General features: G+C 40.2%; 1 protein-coding gene across 1 annotated transcript in view; it reads left to right on the top strand.

The window, feature by feature from the left end:
- NLN (neurolysin) overlaps positions 1-12,980 on the top strand; it is a 74,371-nt gene extending 61,391 nt beyond the window's left edge. The window contains exons 10-13 of the mRNA XM_045848243.1: positions 629-815; positions 1,143-1,271; positions 2,486-2,622; positions 11,646-12,980. Coding sequence (XP_045704199.1) covers positions 629-815; positions 1,143-1,271; positions 2,486-2,622; positions 11,646-11,780 — 588 coding nt within the window. The 3' untranslated portion in view covers positions 11,781-12,980. The remainder of the gene's footprint in view (positions 1-628; positions 816-1,142; positions 1,272-2,485; positions 2,623-11,645) is intronic.
- The last annotated feature ends 293 nt before the right edge of the window (positions 12,981-13,273 follow it).

Genomic DNA, 13,273 nt, shown 5'->3' with positions numbered 1-13,273 from the left:
GTTCATTCACAGAGGGGTACTTTAACTTTTGAGTATATTCTTTGTTTCTCTTTTCCTTTGGCTGCATCTTACCTCTCTTGCCAACTAATATATAGCCCTAACTCCCACTGAAGTGGCTTCTCATTTTTAAGGTAGCATCTTCTGCACAATCTGAGAGGTAGAACTCAGACTTTCTATAAACATAGTTATCTTAAACCCACTCATTTAAAGTTGAGAATACAAAACATCACACATACTCAAAGAGTATCTGTAGTGTTATAATTTAACTCTATAATACATTTTGACTAAAATTTAAGTAGTTAAGTAGTAGAGAAAAATCAGCTTAGAAATCAGTGAGGAAATCATGATTTTTTTCAGTTATGATTGATGAGTAATAGTTCCATGTTTGTTTATAATTGAAAAGAATAAAATATTACTTCAATATAGAGTAGTTTGGGGGGTTATCTTCGTGCTGCTTGGCTGCTGTGTTTTATTTTCATTCAAGTTTGAGGTTTTCTAACCCTTCATTAAAAGGGGCAGTTGATTCTGATTCTGACTTAAGCTTTAGAGAATCTTGTTTATAAAATTCATCACCTATTTCTTTTTCATTCAGTGTTTTTTTTAAAAGACCTCTGTGTTTACTTTCTAGACTGATTTTGCACGATTTAGTGGAACAAATGTGGAAACTGACTTCGTAGAAGTGCCATCACAAATGCTTGAAAACTGGGTGTGGGACGTGGACTCCCTCCGAAGACTGTCAAAACATTATAGAGATGGAAGACCTATTACAGATGATCTGCTGGAAAAACTTGTTGCTTCAAGGCTGGTCAACACAGGTAGAACTTGTAATTTTAGAGAAGGAAAATAAATTAGAATTGCTTAATAGAAAATTGCTGGCCTCTCCCATAGAACTAGCTCCCCTTTAATAACGATGGTGCCCTAAGAGTGCTAATATGTGCAAGACCATTAAATATCTTGGAATACCAAACCCTGGGATTATGTCCAAGAAAAAAAATACAGCTACTTGTGAATCTTAAGTGAGAAGTTTTGCTTCCATTTTGTAATGAGTACTGCAGGAATCAGTTTTGAAATCTATCATCATGTGGTACTGGAACACACAGTTCTCTTCTACAAAACATGCCCAAACATTCTTATGTTGTTAGGTCTTCTGACCTTGCGCCAGATTGTTCTGAGCAAAGTTGATCAGTCTCTCCATACCAACACAGCTCTGGATGCCGCGAGCGAATATGCCAAATACTGCACAGAAATTTTAGGTGTTGCAGCTACTCCAGGTATGTAAATACTGTTCTGACTTGAGTTCTTTTTTCCTGTGCAGTGCAGGGTATACTCCTCACACTGCCAGGGCAGGTAGAGTGTGTCGGGCAGATTACCTAATGTAATTTGTTTCTGACTTTTGTAATCAGGCCGTGACTTTCAGGTAAGCATACTCTGTCCATAGTATGAGTTATCCTGTCCAAATGTGCTGGGAGGATAGGTGGCTCCAGCTTTTGCAGCATTTTAGTGTAATCAGGTGTGAGCAGTTGGCCTCCAACCCAGAGCACAGAAAGTCAGTCACAGTTGGCAGCGCCCGCTCGACTCCGCCCTCCCCCTGTGCACCGTGACTTCCCAATGCCGTCAGTGAGCAGGTAGCAGAAGGGGCGTTTTAGAGAGAAGCACTGCTGCTGGGTTTTTGACTCTGCTTCCCAGATGGAGTTTGACTTAGTGGTCTCTGACCTGACACTCGTGAGATTCATGTGAGTAGGTGGATAGCTGCACATATGTGTGCTTACATTTATATTTATATATTTGAAACTAACATGCAATTTTATTTACATGCAGTTAAGACTTTTTTTGCCAATAAGTTGTTATATAAATGAATCGGTCCTATTCATAAAGATAATGAAGGTCAGACTAGTCATCGAGTCATCCAGGCTTCGCACTTCTTTCTGCAGCCTGTTTGTAGTGGACCTGGCAGCAGCTCTGCACCTGAGGCCACTTTAACACAGTCTTTTTCAAAGTAGCCCTAAAGGTAGATTAAATTGGTAAAATCTTTTTAGCTTTTCACGTAAAGTGTTCATTGCCCATGATTATGAACCTAAAAATAAGTGCCATTCTTTAAGTGCCATACTTTAGATGTAAAGAGGTGTGACAAAGAATAGGCTCACTACTGGAGTATTTGTAAAACTCATGTGTGTCTAAGGCCTGAGAAAGGACCGAGGGGTTCTGAAACCCTGAGCTATCTGATGGGTGTGGATGGAGCCTCTGAAACCACTGTTCGGCATTCCAGCACTAAGGGCCGAAACCAGCCCTCAGGTTGAGCCGTCACTGGAGAGAAGCTTGTAAACATCTTGACCAAGGGCACACGGAAACCCAGTGTGTACTGGAGGTGAAATCCTATCTCCCTGACCTCCCACAGCAGGACTCCCTGTAGGGAAACCTTAGCCAGCTGATAACCTGGTAATTACCACTTGCCATCACATTGATTGAAATGTATCTTTCTTTAAAGGCACAAATATGCCAGCTACTTTTGGACATTTGGCAGGGGGATATGATGGCCAATATTATGGATATCTGTGGAGTGAAGTATTTTCCATGGACATGTTTTACAGCTGTTTTAAAAAAGAAGGAATAATGAATCCAGAGGTATTGTATTTTTTTCTCTTTTTGTTAATTTTGTAGTTGTTTTCTCCCCTTTAACACCTAGTGTAAAATATTTATTACACCTACACATAAAAGTAAGAGATTTGGTAACAGCTTTTAACTTTAAAGTTTTGCATCTTCTTAAATCATCTTACATCAAGTTGCAGCAAGTGATGAACTTTAATTCTACAAGTTAAAAAAAAAAAGCCTACTGCATTTTCTTGCTTATTAGCATTCCATTATATTGCATAATTAAAATTCATAATTCATTTAATTATTGCATAACTGAAATGCATAAAAGATTTGTTTATGCATTTGCACATTTATAGCTGCTAGTTTTGACATGTGCTATGCAGTGTTTTGGCTTTATAGGTGATTGCGTAAGAAAGCTAAACTCCTTCCTGATATACATGGTCTGTTTATGTTTTGATATTCTCTACATACTTTCCTTATACATTTTCTGTGGAAGACACCCTTTCTCTGTGGCCGACATACCCCACCTACAGCATAGTTTGTAACCTAAATGCCTTCAGGTAATTTAAGCTGCTTCATTAACCTGAGCCATCTTCCGTGTACAGCGAATTGACTGCCAGGTGGCTGCCAGCCAACCTTCCTGAGTTACAGTCCCCCAGTCTCTGCTCTTGTAGAAGCCTCAGCTATCAGATATTTTCTAGGGCTGATGCATTGTCCAGTGTATTTTTCATTCTATTTGATTCAGAAATTGGAAAAACAGATTATCAAAATCAGGCTCTCTGTGCTTATTCAACCAACAGATGTGTTCCTCAAACTTTATGTTTCAGGACTCCATAGTACCTTACATGTATGCACTAAGATATCTTGATGTAAGTCAGACTACCATCCCTCCCAGACCCCACTATTGCCCCCACTACCACCACCACAACAACAAATAATAATAATAAAACACACCTCTAGGGTACCTGCATTCTATACACTAACCTTTCAATGACTGTCTTCCATCCCACCCTACCTGAGCTATTATTTCCCTTTAAATCTCCCCCCATTCTCTGCCACCTCATGTACAATAGCAATAGTCAGCCACTGACTTCTGCATGACCTTCAGCCAGTGCCCAGCCCTGGATTCCTCCACCATGTCAAGGAGTGATGCTGCCCTTGGGATTCAGAGTGTTTGGGGGAAGATCATATGACTCCATTAACATGCCCAAAGTCATGCTGTCCAAGCTGCACTGGAAACCGTGCTGCTCTGAAGCCCTGCTCTAGTTCCCTTGTTGGGTTCCCCCAAGTCCCCACCACCTCTCTCTTCTCTGGTGATCCCTCCTCTCTACTGAGAGAAAAGTAAGATCACTGAGAGTGAGTACCTTCATCTTTCTTTTTCTTCTGCAGATCAGGGCTCCTTTTCTTCTGTCCCAGAGGGGATTCCTCTAATACTAAGCCTTCCTAGTTTTCCATCTTGAAAGGAAACTGGGATTATTGCTATTGATTCTCATAACCTCAATGCTATATGGCTCTTCCTTTCACAGTCTCATTTCTCACTATAAGAAACAACCTTTGCACCCTCTATTTCCTTGCTATTACCTCCATCCACTGATCTGGAAAGTTATCTTTCCTCCAACATTACCACTGAGGACCCAATCACCAACTTTTAAAGGCCCTCGTCTACCTTTTATTTTTTTTGTGTGTAACTTATTACTTCTTGTTTCTTCTCTCTGTTCACAACCCTAAGGTTAGCAAATTCTTTCCTTAGTGCCCAGAACTCCCTGTGTGTTAACTGAATTTCTGTGTTCCTGTAGGTCTTTCCACCTTGCAATTCCTTCATTCTATTTCTTCCACTTAAAATGTATGCCTTCCAAAAAAGGGTATGCCTTCCTTGTCCATGCCTCTCAAAAACTTTACCATTCTTACCCTGGCTTGTGTAGCTCAGTGGATTGAACACCGGCCTGCAAACCAAAGGGTCACTGGTTCAATTCCCAGTCAGGGCACATGCCTGGGTTGTGGGCCAGATCCCCAGTAGGGGGTGCATGAGAGGCAACCATACATTGATATTTCTCTGTCTCTCTGACTCCTTCCCCTCCCCTCTCTCCAAAAAAAGTAAATAAATAAAATCTTAAAAAAAAAAAACAACCCTTTCTTAAAGACCATACTCAGATGGCCACTCATGTACGAAATCTTCCAGACCATCAAAACCGAAAGTGGCCTTCCTACGCTCTGAACAGAACAGCAGATTTGGGCATACAGGAAAGACTTCAGTAAGCTTTTCTCGTGTCTGGAAAATACATTATACAAAATGAAAAAAATCAAATTATAAAATGTTTCATACCATAGGATGCAAATTTTTATTTTAAAGCATATGTTTAGGCCCTGTCAGGTAGTTTCAGTTGGTTAGTGCATTGTCCCAATATACCAAGGTTGCAGGTTTGATCCCCAATCAGGGCACATACAAGAATCCCCAATGATACATAAAATAAGTGGAACAACAACTCACTGTCCCTCCCTGCCCCCCGCCCACTTCCTCTCTCTCTTAAAATCAGTAAATAAAATAAAGTATATGTTTAAGGGAAAAGTTCTTGAAAATGTCAATTGTTATCTTTGGGTGATAAATTTATGAGTGATTGTTAAATATTTTTCTGTACTTATATGGAGCTTTTTCTTTTACATAGAATATAGATTACTGTAGAAATCAGAGAACTCCAATGATTAAAGAGATACAAGATATGGAAGTATAAAGGTACAATTATGACCTCTTATAGGCTCTCGTTAGTTGGTGAGGTTTCCTGGTGTAAGTGCTACTGCAGTATCCTCCTTTCCCTCCTCTGTGCTTCCACTCTCATGAGCACACCCCAGTCCCCTCCACTGCGCTGTTCTCAGTCAGCTGTCAAGGCGATAGCCAAAGGACAAGGTACGGATCCCAGTGGATCCCAAGGAACTGGCACATCCCGCAGAAGCAGTTCTGCCATTATGTTTCTGAACTTCCTCCTATTCTCAAGCTTCACAGCTTGGCAGGCAGCCAGACCACTCTTAATTTAAACAAAGGGGTTGGGTTGAACTTGAAGAACGCAAGATTCCCAACAACTTGGACTTGTTTCCTTGTGATGTTAAAAACAGTTTTCAATTTTACTGAATTTTGGATCCAACAGTTCTGTCTACTGTTGCTCATCTTATGCCACGAAGCTGGCTTAATTCCTTCTTTTTTCTTTCCTGTCAAATACTCTGGAACATCACACCATTTGTTGCCCACCTGCTGTCACAGCACTAGTAATGTGGCTCCAGTACCCAAGAGGAACCCCTTTGCACCCGCTGCTCACACACTTTTATGGTGGGTACTGGACCAGCTTTTGAAATAGCCATTTTATTCCCTCCTACAGTGTCCTGTTTGGTGGTGGTGGTGATTGTTTGTATTTTTACAAACGTTTGCTCTGAAATGCCACCTGAATTTACAACATTCAAATACACACTACTAAAAATTAATCTTTTGCTGTGACAATCCTATTCTACAAAAAAATGTAGGTCATTATTACAACTGTGTTGTGATGAAGAGTAAGAATTTTTATGATATAAAGAGAAAGAATTTTTATATTGTGATGAAGAGACAGAATTTTTATTGCTTCAGTTTGAACACTGTGTTTAATCTGAAGTCATGGGAATCGAGTAATCACAGTATATCAGGCAGAATCATTTGCTCAAGGCCCTCGCCCTTTCTGGCATGTATTTTTATCATTTTGAGAAGATAGCAGGTCGGCCTTTCAAGGAGTTAGTACCTCCTATTCTTAGCCTCCAGCCTCTAGAGAGGCTGGGTACTGAAAGATCATGAATTGTTGGCCTCCCTGGTCACGGTCATTGGTGTCAGCAAAAGAACATCGCCAGGCCTTCTCTCTGTAACCTCTGGCCATCCTGCAAAGCCCAGACTTGGCTCTGAGAACCATTGCATTTCTTAGCAAGCAGAGCTGTGGAAAGACTACAACTTACCGGGAAAACAGTAATAGGAAGGATCAAATATAAACCTGCAGTCTTTTGAATGTCATTTGGTAGCAATAGAATATTTTATGGTGCAATTATCTCCATTGTATTTTGAGGGCTTCAACCCAAGCGTTAGAACAGACCACTTACCTATAATGGCCTAAAAGTTTGCTACCTCTGCTTTTTTATGAAGTTTTTTATATTCCTCATAGTAAATAGAGATAGCACCTTCACTGTTTTAGTTTGTTAAATGTTATCTAAAGTTTTTATTTCTAGTGGAAAATGGAGAAGCCACATTACCAGACATGCCTTTAACTTCTCCATCTAGTCTCTTAAATAAGTGGAAGGGAACTGCTTGGGATTAACACTTTCTCAGTAAGCTCTAAGAGCTCTTTAAGGATAGGTTTAAGGTCACCAAATACAGTTTCAAAATCCAGCAGCTAATCATAGGGTTGAAAAAATGGGGGCTTTTAACTAGGGCCATTTCTTTTTATAAGGCAGCTTCATTGTGGGAAAGTTTCCTAAGAGGTAATAGACATTGTGGATTCAAAGGCAATTATATTGTTAAGCTGAAATGATCTTCCTCCTCTTTTGCATGTAGAGAAATTGCTAAGCTTTGTTTTCTCCATCAATGAAGTAGAAATACAACCAAGTATCACTGCTGAAAGGAATACCAAGAAAGTCAAGATAAAGTGTACCTATTATAGTTTAATGTGTAATTCCATAAAGAAGCAGCTAGATCTTACTTACAATAACAGACCAGACACAGAAACACAAAGATCTTGGTTAAACATGAAAAGGAATTGCCTGGCAGAGAGTGTATACTATAAAGCTAAGTAGTCCAGTGCTTTTCAAAGCAAAATCCAATTCCTGCTATAATGTATATTGCTAAGGGAGAATGTGAAATTTCTTCTCCTGACAGTCCTTCAAATGGATTAACTTCCACTACATCTCTCTTGACCTACCCAAGGGCTGAGTTCTCATACACTTCAGCCTCTTCTAAGGGAGTTAGATTTTGCCTAATTCAAAGAACAAAGAAAGGAAAGAGGATTGATTTCCAACCAGCTTCCTGGATATTTACAAGGCCAGACCTTCTAAGTCTTGAATCCCAACCAGCAAGAAGCAGTTTTTCTTCCTTTGAGTTCTCACAGCCCTTTGTGTTTCTCGTAGATTCCTAATAACTTGCCTTGTTAACTGTCTATTTCTTTATCTCACCTCCTAGATCATAAAGTCCTTGTAAAAGGAATCTTTTTTCATCTTTGAAAAAGGTTTTATTCATCTTGTGTTTGTTGTCTGCTTCAAACCTGCTACATTTTATCAGCACTGTTACAAGTGTGTACCTCCTTGGACCTAACTGGTTCCTCCCATCTACTCCCATTCCTATACCCCCCAACACATACTACTAAGCAGGGTACCATTTTTCTCCCGATCTTCTCCCTCCCCTTACATAAAGATTTATCCTTCCATCCTCACAAACTGAAACTTTGCTTAAGGTTTCAAGAAGGCCACTTCTAATCAAGCGAAGATTCCTACCACTGTTCTCATTTTATCTCCCTGACTACCAGCACCATTCCTTTACTGTCTCTCTCCTTCTTTGTTACTGTCAAAGGTATTCTTTTTCCACCCACAATCTCCCCACACTCATAGAAAACAAAGGGTGCACTGTTGGGAAGGAAATTGCAGATGGACGTTAGAAGGAAAGATTGCAAAGTCCACTTTGAAAGCAGGCTGGTTAGCCTGTGAGGTGCCTGATCATCATCCCTTGTCCTTGGGTGAATGCTGTCTGTCCCGAAGTCTGTCACTCAGTGTAAGAAGGAGCCAACTCCAGCTTTACTCCCCAGAGTCAATCATAATGAGAAGGAGAAACAGAGGGAGGGAGGTTTGGAAGGCAGTGAGAGTTTGTACATGCTGCTTCAGAGATGCCAGAGATAGCAGGAGACCCAATCTGTTTCCCATTGTTATGGTATTCTCATTATTGATAGATGATGGACGTCCTTCATTCTGATAGCTATGATTGCTCTTAAAGTCTTACCTCAAATAAAGGGTACATATTCTTAGATCAAATGAGTGCCTTGTCTCTCCTACTTAATATAACAATTCCGACTGAATTATATATTCCAGTTCATACTAATAGTGGAGATGCAGTCTCTTGTACTTTTTGTTGTCTTAAGTAGGACACAGAAGTAATCTTAAGGAAATACCAAACCAGGAACCCGTTTGTTTCCCTGAACTTTACATAAGAAACTGAACTTAGGAGCATTGTGAAAGGGAAGGAAATGAAAGGAGGGATAAATGACTAAGATTTACTGAACACTAAATGCCGGCTCTTCTAGCAGGGAGTAGGCAGTGTACTGAAATCATCCCCTCCAATTCCCCACACACTGTAAGGTAGGCATATTCCCATTCTACAGGTAAGGAAACCAAAGCCCAAGGTCACATAGCTAAGGGTGAAGCCAAGAGTCAAACCTGGGTCTGACTCCAAAACTCCTGACCTGGCAATAGAAAACATCCCTGTTAAACAGGACTTGCACCGTTGCCAAAAGACACTTCAGCATGAAAAACCACAGAGGTGACCGATGGTGATTTTCCTTCACAGAACAGGTAACAGGCGCTCTTACTATATGCAGATCCTTCTGAAGGAATGTTTTAGCATGAAAAATGTTAGTGATTGTCTTAGAGCTCCTCTTCCTGCTTTCCTCCAAGTTGAATGTCTTAGAGCTCCTCTTCCTGCTTTCCTCCAAGTTGAAGTTCTTTACTATGTAAACAAACTAGAACAACTTACCGCAAGGACTCCTTCCACCTGTGGCGTAATTCTCCCAGACCATGTTCTCTCACCCAGAGGGCCCAGTACCTTCCTAAAAATGCAAAAATTCACTTAACATTTTTTTTAAGAGAAGCAAGATCCTATTACCAAAATGACTCAAACTCTTCTCCAAGCTTCATTGCAAAGGAAATGAAACTATTAAAAGACCATTGCTCTGTAATTCAGGAAATTGAATCAGCTTGTTTGGAGCTCTGAGCAGGGGAGGACCAGAGCTGTATTGAGCCACCTACCGTGAGACTGCACGGCAGGCAGGCGCCCTGCTCTGCAGTGACTTCACTGTTCCCAGGCGGCGTGAGCTGGCTCTTCACAACACCACGCAGCCAGCTCCAAACTTGCTTTCCTATTTTTTTTTTCCACCTAAACTACAGCTCTCTGTACAAGATATGTCAGCATTGGGATAATTTATTTTTTACATTATTTAGATTTTCACAAATGTTCCTGTCATATTTGTGCAATGACATGTCTTTTTAATAAATAAAAGATTCTTAGATTGTAAGCACTAAGAATTTCTGCAGATAAATGTTAATAGTGTGGCAGCTGGACAATAGGTCCATGAGGGTTCATCATACTGTTTCCTCTGCTATTAGTATATACAATGTTTCCATAATAAAAGGATTAAAATATTTTTATTAGTCTGCAGATAAGTTTAACTGAATAATTGTAAAAAAAAACCCACTAGATTTTGAGGACTCACACTAAAAACATCTCAATAATTTTTATATTGATACATGTGATTGTAGATATGCTGGTTTAAATAAAATATATTATTGTGAGTAATTTCACCTCTATGATTTTTACCTTTTAAAATGTGATTATGAGAAAATTTAAAGTTCTGTACATGGCTCACATTGTATTTCTGTTGGACAGTGCTGCCCTAAAGTTCACGGGAAAGGACCTGTCGGACTCATCATTTACTCCTGATTAGGGTGCAGACTGTAGAGTTGGTTGATAGACTGTAGATGATTAATAAGGTGATGGTTTCTGTTTATACCAAAAGATAACCCCAGAAGTTTTCATTTTATGACCCTCTAGATATTGCATAGTTTTGTATCTAATTTGGTAGATTTTGTTCTTTCGCATTTTATTTGTTTAATATTTTTTATTATTTGTTGATTTTAGACAGAGAGGGAGGGAGGGAGAAGGAGAGAGAGAGCAACCCCAAATTGTTGTTGCACTTACTTGTGCATTCATTGGTTGATTGTTGTATGTGCTTTGACTGAAGATCAAACCCGCAACTTTGGCATATGGGGACAGTGCTCTAACCAACTGAGCTGCCCAGCCAGGGCTCATTCGTCCACATTTCAGTTTCCTCAGCAGTTTGACTAGACTTATGATTGGACCAAACAGGATCATTGTTGTAAGTCAAAACTTAGAGTACTTTTGTCTATGGAAATTGTCTAGCTATTCTTGTGCTCAAAAAGGTTCTGGGTCCTATTGATCAAATGATATAATGGACATAAATTTAAGAATGTTACTCTGTGAACTATTGTTTTGTGTGTATATTTAGAATTATGCTTCACTGAATTGTCTTGCCTCACTTCCCTAAAAGGACGGTGAAAAGGAAGTGAAGATATTGAATAACATGGATATTGAGTTACAGTTCTTTTCTTTCACTTGATCTGCTCATGTGATTATGTAAATAAAGGCAGAGGAACTGTGGTATATTTTTAAATTGCAGATCTGCTCCCCAAAGAAAACTTCACAAAGCTCCTCATTCCCAGCGCTGGGCCCACAGAATGTCTCACCCTACACGTGGGCCATGTGCTATCCCTACCGCCCCATCGTCCACAAGCATTAGTGGGTTTTTTATGAGCCTCTCATAAAAACAGAGCAGAAGCCGTTTGGCAGGAGCTGTGTCACCGTTTCCAGGTACACAGAACCCCTGCTTGTGGCCTTATTGAGCACTTACTTTGCTGACCCTTCTGAAATCGTATTTGAGAGGGAGTAACACATAGGAACCTGTTATACATTCCATCTGGCTATTTTTTGTTTGTCTGTTTGTTCACATTGTCAATTCACTGCTGAGAATCAAAGGCAACAGGACAGTAATAAAGGGAAGTATAGAAGACCAGAGGTCTAAGCACCATATCTCTTAGCTACCAAAATAAATACATACTGCAGAGGCCCAGCCCCAAGCAAAAGAGAACATCCAGACAGAGTAGACCTAAAGTCCCTTTTGTTTGCACCCCTACCCCTTTCTCTGTTGCTTCTAGGGATTGGAAAATCACTGTGACCATGAATTGTTAGGCATGATGTTTTATTTTATTAGGTTGGAATGAAATACAGAAACCTAATCCTGAAACCTGGGGGATCTCTGGACGGCATGGACATGCTCCAGAATTTCTTGAATCGTGAGCCAAACCAAAAAGCGTTCCTAATGAGCAGAGGCCTGCACGCCCCGTAAACTGGGGCGCTTTGGTAGCCGTCCGTGTCTGGAGGACAAGTCGACATCGCCATGTGTGACTGGCCTGGAAACTGAAGGGAGTTTTGCAAATGAAAATGTAGATTGCTATTGACTGCCTTTTGTTTTTCGGTTTGAAAAAATTATACAGATGTAAATGGAATTATAAATACAGTGACCTAAGACAAGACCCACTTGAAAATAATTGAACTATACAATTTCATAAAAATAGATTTGATTTCTTTTTATAAAAGTTTCATGTGACTGTAATTTGATTTTTTACTCTTGTAATCTAGATAATATAATGTAAGAGGGATCAGAGTTTTCAAATGGAATCATATACATTATATAATTTGGTCCTTTGTATATCTTGCAGTTTTTTACTTGGGATTTCTGGACATAAATGAATCACCACATTCCTCTGGTGAACATTTTCTTGGAGCCCTGCATCAGTTTTGACTCTCTGCCTCGCAGTACAGTGTGACCTCCTTGACGACATACCTCAGGGCCAGGGGATGTGCCTCAGTAACACATTTATCTTTGTATTTCATGCCTCGTGATTCCAACTTTCTGCCACACTTAAATTATGTTCCTCCATGTGGGTCTGTCTTATCTGTCCACAGTCCAGACGATTATGAATTCTAACTAGCCTAATGTATATTGCACGTTTTTGTATCTTGTATTAGAGGATTTGGGATCTTGTATTAGAGGTTTTCAGTCTTTTGGCATATTTGCCAGTGAGATCACTAAAGCAAGGACATGTTTCTCTTCTCGTGGTTCTAATAAGTGGTGGGGACTTTGCCCCCTTTGCTGCCCACCTCACCCAAAGTGGCTGGTACGCGTGTCACAAATGGCTGTTCAGAGAGCCAAAGCTGATGCAGAGCAACTGTTCAGACACTCCAGAGGAAGAGTGGCTTCCAGACAGAAGGATTTCGGGACAGCTGCTCCCGAGCATTACGTGTGTGCTCAAACTCAGCCGTGGTCAGGGCAGGGGGGCAGGGGGCGGTTCTTCCGTAGTTGGTTTTGTCTGGCGATTTTTATTTTCAGTGACCCTTGGGATCTCTCTTCAACTAAATATAGGCCTAAATTCCAATTTTGTAGCAGACCAGTAAACTCACAGCACTTATTTTTCCTCTGGGAGTATGTCTACTCAATAAGAAAACCACAACAGAACAATAAAACTTCTTAAATGAAAAAAACAAACTAAATGTTCTCTATGTAAGTCTTCTGGTCGCCTCCCACTGTGTACCTGAGGCATGACTCGGGTGGCCGGGCACAAGATTGGAACTTTGCTCTTGTCTAGTCCAAATGGACTTGGTGTGAAATAAAAAATATTATTCTGCATAAAGACAGCAGGAAAAATCAAGAGCTTTAGAGACACAGAAGAAAAATTTCAAGATTAGTATTGCCAAGCAAATACCTTAAACATCCACAGGAATCCGACCCTCCCTTTGGAGATGATTGCCTGGCCCCTTTCACTCCCACACTCAGTCAGT

Source organism: Phyllostomus hastatus, unplaced genomic scaffold (genome assembly GCF_019186645.2).
Source record: "Phyllostomus hastatus isolate PE091 unplaced genomic scaffold, TTU_PhHast_1.1 phas_contig_58, whole genome shotgun sequence".
In the NCBI taxonomy this organism is placed as follows: Eukaryota; Metazoa; Chordata; class Mammalia; order Chiroptera; family Phyllostomidae; genus Phyllostomus; species Phyllostomus hastatus.
This window is presented reverse-complemented; position numbering and strand designations above follow the sequence as displayed.